The sequence below is a fragment of the Vicia villosa genome, linkage group LG3 (genome assembly GCF_029867415.1).
Source record: "Vicia villosa cultivar HV-30 ecotype Madison, WI linkage group LG3, Vvil1.0, whole genome shotgun sequence".
Lineage (NCBI taxonomy): Eukaryota > Viridiplantae > Streptophyta > Magnoliopsida > Fabales > Fabaceae > Vicia > Vicia villosa.
In genome coordinates this window covers 35,003,578-35,012,797 of record NC_081182.1, presented here as the reverse complement: position 1 = coordinate 35,012,797, position 9,220 = coordinate 35,003,578, and the positions used below count along the sequence as shown (strand labels likewise).

Genomic DNA, 9,220 nt, shown 5'->3' with positions numbered 1-9,220 from the left:
CAATTTTTACCTTGAATTTTGTTAATTAAGGTGTCTTTGTCAGATATACAATATCCGTCTTCGAATGTATTGTCATTTAATCTTCTATAATCAAAAACCATTCTAGATTGTCCTCTTTTCTTTTCCGCTTCTTTTTGAACAATAAAAGCAGGGGTTCTATGTCTAGAATTTGATTTTTGAATAATTCCTAATTTCAACAATTGGTTAATGTGCATTTTAAATTCTTCTTGTTCCCAATTGCCATACTTAAAATTAGGTGATTTAATAGTAATATCTGGATTGATAATTTCTAACTTACATAGAGTTTTGTTTCTTTCCCAAAATTTTGTAGGATTTTCTCCTATTATTTCAATTTTTTCTAATTTTTTTAATTATTTGTTCTAGATCGTAATTTTGTAGGTTTTTCGTGAAATGTGTAGTATCTATTAAGTGTAACTCACTTTCTATGCCATTGTCTGTATCTAAATCTAAATCTAAATCTTGTTGTTCTATATTATTGAAAGAACATTCATCCTTATTTCCCTTGCAATTACAGGATTCAGATTTTATTTGTGGTTTAAAGTTTGAAATAATAGGTATTAATGAACAATTTTTACTTATTGTCACATAATCCTTATTAATACTAATTTGTCCAGAATTATGAAGAATAAAGTCTAATCCCATAATAACAGGAACAGAAAGATTCAAATCTCTAACCCAAATTTTTGGCCATTGATAATAATCGGACCAATAATTACAATTTGTTTGGAATTTTACTTGGATATTTTTAAATTGTGAATCTGTCAATAATTTAGTTCCATCAAACTGTGTAGAATATGATGGTTTTACTTTAACAATTTTATTTTTTAAACCCTCTAGGATTATTTTTACATATGAATATTAATTTTTGCTGGTATTATAATTTGTATCAATTTTTCTTTATTGCAAATTAGTGGAACAGGAATTTCACAAGGTTTTTCTATATTGTTTATAATGTTAACTTCTTCCTGAGTAATTTTGGTTAATTTAAAATTAGTTTCATAGGCTGGTAATTTTCCTTTTTCAATAATTTCTGTTAATTTTTTAATTTTTTCTTTTAGACATTCAAGTCTTGCTTCTAATTTGTCTACCTTACTTTCTATGTTTTTAAATTTGGTTTCTACCTTATTTTCTGAATAATTTTTATCTTTTGGAGGGTTTGCATTTTCTAAGATTTCTTGAATTTTGTTTTCTATGCTAAAATGTTTTTTAATGCAATTTGAACATATTTGCTTTAAACAAATTTGGCATTTCCATCTTTTATCAAAGGAAGAAAACCAATTACATTTTAAGCATATAATGTTGTCACTTCCAGCTTTGTAGTTCCAATTATGGTTACAATCTAAAGATTTAATTTTTGGCTTCATTATTTTATTTAAAAGTGAATTTTTTTCAATTTTTCTAGCAGAATATAATTATTATTATTTTCATCTTCGGAAGGAATTTCAATTTCTTCATTTTCTATTCCTTCTAGGGAGCAAATACTCCAAATTTCAGAGTTGTCTGAAATATCTGAAGTTATTTCTAAAATATCTTCTTTTATAGTAGATATGAGATTTGATTCTCTTGTAAATAAATTTTGTTTGTTTGGACAAACAGAAAATAAATGTCCATGTTTGCTACAAACAAAGCAAGTAATTGTATTTCTATAAGTCTTGTTAGGGTTATATTTTCTAACATGTTTTTCCTTGTTTAAATACGGTTTTCTGGCATTAGATTTTCTTAAGTAATTTTTCTTTACATAATTTCTTTTAAATCTAGGCTGATTCTTCTGATTTTTATCATCAGGATGCTTGCCATATTGTTGGGGAGTATAAATTTGTTTACAGAACCCTGCATTCTTTTGTTTTAAATCTTGTTTGAATTTGAATATAAGTACATTTCTTTTTTAATTCAGAAATAATGTATTGTATTCTTATTCCAATGTTATCAAATTCATTATGAACTTCTAATTTATTCCAATTTTCATGAATTTCGTGACCTAATGGTCCTGGTAATTTGGTAAATAATTTTTCTCCTAATTCTGTAGAAAAATAATTTCCTGAAGTGCTTGCTAAGGCATAAAAGTCTTGTAAAAATTCTATTATATGGTTCCAATCATATAATTGAATTTGTTCTAAATCTCTCATGGCTTCAGCTTGTCTCATGGTTAGTCCTACATTGGCATCTTTGCCTGTAATGATTCTGTGTATTAAATATGTAAAATTGTGAATATATATATATATATATATATATATATATATATATATATATATATATATATATATATATATATATATATATATATATATATATATATATATATATATATATATATATATAGCATTTTATAATGAGAGATGAGAGGAACAAATATCAATCATTGGATTCATCAAGAGAGAGAATATAATAGCCACATTAATGCATTAACATTCTCTCTCTTGATGAATCCAGTGGTTGATATTTATTCCTCTCATCTCTCATTATAAAATGCTCTCACTTGATATGCTTTATATATATATATATATATATATATATATATATATATATATATATATATATATATATAAAAGTTAGAAAATATTAAAATATGATTTTTCGTCTAATTTCAATACAGTATTTGATGTAAAATATTTGCAGTGAAAGTACTGATTTTTATTCATACTTTTAAAAATTATAAAATATTAAATATATAAGTAGAAATTTTTTACACAGAAATGAGTACAAATGAAAATAAAATACTACTATATTACTAGAATATATAAATATGTTAAGAAAATTAATTGAATATTTTTTTATAAATATTTGAAAATATGTGAAGATAATGTTGGCACATGAATGAATAATTTTTTTTGAGTTAAATAAAAAATAAATTAATATGAAAAAAATTATAAAAATGTATGATGGAATGAAGAATTAAAAAATAATTTAGGGTTAATGAAATTTTTCGTCCCTTTAAATATTTCAAATTTCGTTTCTAGTCCCTCCAAAGTTTTCCTTCAAGAAATCGTCCCTTCAAAATTTTTCTTCCGAACTATTGGTCCCTAACGTCAAATTTCGTAGCTAATCGGTGGCTAAAGTCGTAGCTAATCTCTAGCAAATTTGAAATTAGGGACCAATAGTTTAGACGAAAAATTTTGAAGGGACGATTTCTTAAAGGAAAATTTTAGAGGGACTAAAAACGAAATCTGCAATATTTAGAGGGACCAAAAAGTTCATTAACCCAATAATTTATAATAATGTGATAGTATAAATTGTATTTACTGGGATTTGAAGATATATATATATATATAGTTATGAAAATATTCTGAAAAGTTAGAGTGAAGATCCATTTTAGTCCCTCACAAAAACTGCAGAGGTCAGATTAGTCCCTGAGAAAAAAAACCTATTAAATTTCTTAAAAAATTTAACCGAGACATGTTAGTCCCTCTACTAATATTTTTTTCATATAAGTTTTTTTCTTAATTTTGAACCATGATTGGACTGCTAGTGAAGACCCATTTTAATCTCTCACAAAAAATGGAGAGTCTAAATTAGTTCATGAGAAAAAAAGTCCTTATTTAATCACTTACAAAATTTAAATAAGCCATGTTAGTCTCTCTTTTAATATTTTTTTCAGACAATTTTTCCTTATTTTTATACCGTGAATGGACTTGACAAGATAGAGATGCTTTCAGAAATTAATTACGAGTCAGAGGTTGGATTCCTTTGCACATGATCTTCAGAGCCAGAGTTTCCACCAAAATCTAAGTTACCTAGTTGTGAGACATCGGAATCTTATCATTCAGAATTTGAGTCATTAGATTCTAATCTTTCATGATTTGAGTCTCAAGCTTCTCTTCATATATTCCTATCAGATTCAGAGCCCTGTAAATTCTTTGACTAATGATCTTGCACACTTGAACATATGTTAGTATACCTAATTGTTCATTAAATACTTTGTTATCATCAAAACCTAAGGGATATGCTATAAACCAATTTTCTTCCAACATACCATGTGTATTATTTTTGTCACAAGTATTATGTACAAAAGTAAGAAATTATCCTAAATCACCCCAATAGCAAAAATAATCCTTCCTAAAGATCATTAACAACTAAAACAATAACAACATCTAATACACAAGAATACATAACAAGAAAAATCATAGTCACCCACCCAGAAGCCTGATAATAAACCCAACAAAGAAAAGAACATCGTGGTATCGCGATGATTTATCTATAATTCCTTCACAAATGATTTTAAATCAACAGTCGTAAAATAGGAGTTCAGTCATAGTTTAAAAATAAGAAAAAATCGATTTGAAAAAATTACTAAAAGATGGACTAACATGGCTTGATTAAACTTTATAAGGGATTAAATAGAGACTTTTTTTCTCAGGGAATAATTTGGACTTTTCCTTTTTTGTGAGGGACTAAAATAGGTCTTCAGTAGTAGTCCAGTCACAATTCAAAAGTAAAAAAAAACAATTTGAAAGAAATATTAGTAGAGGGACTAACATGACTAGGTTAAATTTTGTGAGGGATTTAATATGGACTTTTATTTTTGTGAGGGACTACAATCTACAATGAACCTTCACTCGAAAAGTTATTATTAAGTAACTTTCAACAACTTTAATAAAAACTCCTTGAATTATATTTTTATTCTTAAAATAAAGTCACTTTTTTATAAGAAATTTTTTCTAAATACTGTTTGGTCCTCCTTCTCCTTTAAATTAGAAAATAAATCAATAAAAAGTCAGGCCAAATGGTACCTAAATATTCGCACAATTGTTCTACTATAGATGAAATTCTTTTAACATGAGTGATCTCTGAGAGAAAAAAAATAACATGTCAAAAGTATTTTTGTTACATTGACGACAAACTTATAGGACATTGACTCATAGTTAGAAAGGATAAAAAAATTATGTAATTTTTTGAAATTTTTTATTAATTATTTTTTTATTTTTTATTTTTTATTGGGTTAGACCTAGCCCCCAATTTTATATAGTTTTTTTTTTCATAATGTAGACTTATTTTATAAGTTTTTCTAAAGAATATCAATATACATATATATGTATTTTATTTTTGTTTATATTTAGCACGAGTTTTTTTGGATGTGATAAATATCTTTGAAGTTTTTTTTTTTTTTTTAGAAAAGAACTTGATCTATTAAAATTCAAAAACATAAAATTAGTAATTAGTAATTAAAGCAATACTCACATTTAAAACTATAAAATATTTAATATCCATTTCCCAAGCAAATAATTTTTTTTTATAAAAATTACATGTATTTTGTCCATTTAATCTTAGTATCTTACCATACTCAAATTATACATAACACAATACTTTCCTCAATGATTTCCACATCACATTACTTTTACAATAAGACCATGAATATTTGTAATAGATAAATTTACTAAACCCTCATACATATATGTGTAGAGGTACCAAACAAAAACAAATAAGCGTAGGACTTAATAATAATTCCAACATAGACCCATTACACGTTCATAAAATCATCATCCAAGACGTGAATAATATTGTATACCCCATTCCTTTTCTAGTATACATTTTAGTTGGTCGAGTTCTTTTCCTGGCAGTGAAACTGTTACCATTCTTCCATTATTACCATCATCATCTTCGGGTCCAGGAAGAACCAATACAACCCCTTCATCACCTACACCACGAAAATCACAGTTTACCATTATAGGTTTCTTTCCATTAATCTTCACACCATAAAAATCACCTTCTTCCAAATCTACAAATGTTAATTTTGCACCATACACAATAAAATCTCCTTTTCCTTCACTTCCTTCCAACAATTTTTCCAATACATGATTCTCATTCATTTTATTCTCAGCTATCAGATTCACTAACTCTGATAGATTAGATTCACCGGGTGAAATTTTTGTTTCAATTCTGCTCAACAATAAAGCATTTGATGGAAATTCATTTTCAACACCGTTAGAGATATTTGTAGTGGATACTGTCACAACCCTAGGTCCAAAATCTCCTCTTATTTGTGCTATACTTTTCCATATCATAGCTGAAACAATTTCAAAATATTTTGTGCTGGTTTTGGTAGATGTGAATGTTGTGGCCAAATGGTGAAGTTGTTTGGAAGTGATGTAAAAAGTGTGAGTAGCTACATAACTGTCATTAGCAGGAAGCCAATAGTTGTCAACAAGTGTTGCCTTTTTAACAGAAATGGGATAATCAGAAATAGAATTTGATAAGAATTTAGGTTTGGTGAGATTTTTTGGTATATGAAAAGATTTTGGTGAAGCTTGAGCATCTAGTGTGTGACTCCATTTGGTGATGAAGTTAAAAGCTGAAAATGCATCTCCAAGGATGTGAGCCCAACTCAGTCCAACTGAGAGTCCTCCACATTTGAAGTATGTGAACTGTGATAAAAACATGCATAATTGGTTATAGCACATACTTCTAATTTCTTTTGTAGCAATTCTTGCATGGACACGACCCTAAATCCACATTGTTAGGCACAACCAATAAGAAAGAGTCTTTTTTAAATTTATTTTTATTTTAATTTTGGTTTTAATTGGATTCATGGGGTGGTTCAGATTATAAAGGAGAGAGAAAAATCAGTATTTATTTTTTTACTTAATTAAAATTCTGTAATTGGTTGTGTGTAAAACAATTTCTTAGGTATGTGTCCACCTAAGAATTTTCCATTCTTTTGATTTTAAAAAAAATTCAAAGCCGTTGAACTCATAATAAAAAACTATCTTTTTTTTTTTAATTTATTAATACAATTAATATTGCTTTTATTTTTACTTTTTAATGGTTACATACAAGAGTCTATTTATATATATATGTGTCAAATTCAACATATTTATTCAATTAATAACTATTTACATAAATCAAATTATGAACTCCTTTGTTCCAACTTTTATTAAAGATAGTTTTTATATTATTACATATTTTTATTTTAAAATATGTCAAATTCTTTAAAAAAAAAATTGTGAAACAAAAATTTGTTATAACATTTATAAGATAATATTTTATGTATTTCATCTTTTGTTATAACATTTATTTCCAATGTCATATTTCTAAGATGATATAACTAATCAAAGCATGAAAAAATAAGTTTGTGCTATAAGATCATTTATACAATCAAATTTTATTTATATTAGTTTTTAAATATTAAAATTAAAGATTAACTTGGCAGTAAACAATTAAATAAAAAATTTAAATTCACAATAAATATTATAATATAAGAATTTAATTGATAATAAATAATTATATATAAAACACTTAACTACGGTACTGTTAATTTTTAAAAAAAAGAGTTTTGCTGTTCATTAGAGTCTGCCCTGGGTCTAGACAAATATGCTCAAAGTCCATAGTCTCAGAAAAATAAAGACCTCAATTTTAGGAGACAATTTGTTATGTGCAGTCCAACGACTTAATAAACAACTTACAGTGCAGTCCAATAACTTAATCCTTAGTTTTGGAGCTGAATGTCACCCATTCAAAACTTACCTTTTCAACTAATCAATTGAAATTTATAATGATATCTTAAATCAATAATCATAACCTTTATAATTTTATTTTAGTATAAATTTAAATACTTATTATTTTTCTTTTAATTATATAAAGATATATTGCAAAACTTTATTTTAAAATAATATATTAAAAAGTTAATAATATTAGTATTATTTTTAATTAAGCTATTATGACTAAATAGATAATAAAGAGAAATACATGTAAATTTCTTAATCTCGGTAAATAGCTCTCGGATATGATAAAAATTCGATAAATAAACAAATTTTATAAGAAAAAATTATGAAAAATAATAATTGTATGAGTTAAATTTCAACTAAAATATTTTTTTAATAATTATTTGAGAGATATAACAAATTTGTATAGAGAATAACCAATTTCTATCAAAAAAAAAATATATATAAAAGCTAACATAACATTTCAACAGAGTTAAAAAAACTTTTTAGAATATTTATAAAATCAAAATGTTTTATAAAATCTAAGATCAATTGCTCTATTAAAATTTCAATTTGTTTATTTTAGTTTTATTCATTTCCAATTAATATCATATTCCTAAGATGAATATAATACTTAGTAACTAATGAAAGCATGAAAAAGTAGGTATGTGATATGTGATATGTGATATGACAGATTCATTCATGATGAGATGAGGATGATAGTAGTAATTACTACGTACCTTTACAAAAACCAGAGGAGAAAACTCAACATCAGGACCAATCACATGATCATGTACGAGTCCATCAATGGAATACTCCTTTTCATCCATCCATTCACGCAAACTTTTCTCACACTGCCACTCCGCGATTCGAACACCGGCGTCGTTGCACTTGATAAACGGTCTTCCCGATTCCGATATTCTAACCCGACCCGCAACATGCGAGCATGAATCCAGCAAAGGAAACATAGGCGGTTTAAAATCGGAAAATGAGAGATCTTGAACCGCTTCAGAATCGAATAAATGAATGGATCGAATATAGTGGAGTTTCATTAACAAGTCCATGTAGTTTAGGTTATACTCACTTTTTTCTTCACCTCGCGGAGTTGCAGGAACCACCGTTGAAATTCTGGAAGTATCCAAATTTGGTAGTGGAGACATTTTGAAAGATAATTGACTTAATAATTGGTAGAGAGAGAGAATGTAAGTTTAAGCCAGATGAGAATAGTAGGTTGGTTGTATGACTTGAGACGTTCCTCTTTCATATTTATAGAGAAATCATTTGATGGTGAAATACTACTATACAACCTCCCTCTTCTTATCCAATGTTTTGATGATGAAATCTCCCTCCCCTTCGCTTTCATTTTAAGTGCCGACTCAAATTTAACAAGTCTATTTATTTATTTTTTTGGTAAAATTTATCATGTCTATTTTATACATACATAGAAACTCTTTAAATTAATAATGTCGGGACCGGAGAAATTTATTAATTTAGAAAGTTATTAATTTATCGATAAATTAATAATTATTACTTTAAAGAGTTTTTAAGTAATTATACTATACATACCAAACAAAAAGGCAAATTAGTCTATGTCTAGTATTACGTTGCAACGAACCTTAGGACTCAACGTAAATTAGTAACTATTGTGTTCATATGCTATTGGATGCAATAAGAAAAGTTAGAGATGAGTTCCAAATAGACTTGAACTTTAAAGTAAAACAGACAATTATTGAATTATATTTCAATAGAGTGTAATATATTTTGTTCAGTTTCTATGAATTATT

At 26.5% G+C, this 9,220-nt stretch overlaps 1 protein-coding gene across 1 annotated transcript; it reads right to left on the bottom strand.

Annotated features, from left to right (window-relative positions):
* Positions 1 to 5,235: 5,235 nt before the first annotated feature.
* Positions 5,236 to 8,686, bottom strand: LOC131655388 (protein ECERIFERUM 2-like). Its single transcript, XM_058925272.1, has 2 exons — positions 8,177 to 8,686; positions 5,236 to 6,380 (listed from the first exon to the last, which is right to left on the bottom strand). The coding sequence occupies exons 1-2, from the start codon at positions 8,594 to 8,596 to the stop codon at positions 5,496 to 5,498; spliced, it is 1,305 nt and encodes a 434-aa protein (XP_058781255.1). The 5' UTR covers positions 8,597 to 8,686; the 3' UTR covers positions 5,236 to 5,495.
* Positions 8,687 to 9,220: the final 534 nt, after the last annotated feature.

What these genes read in the sequence shown, in the direction of transcription:
- LOC131655388 (XM_058925272.1), bottom strand. Translation starts at nt 8,596, where the DNA reads ATGTCTCCACTACCAAATTTGGATACTTCCAGAATTTCAACGGTGGTT. An exon ending in CTCCTCTGGTTTTTGTAAAG is followed by an intron (nt 6,381 to 8,176) that starts GTACGTAGTAAT and finishes TTTTTATCACAG; the next exon opens with TTCACATACTTCAAATGTGG.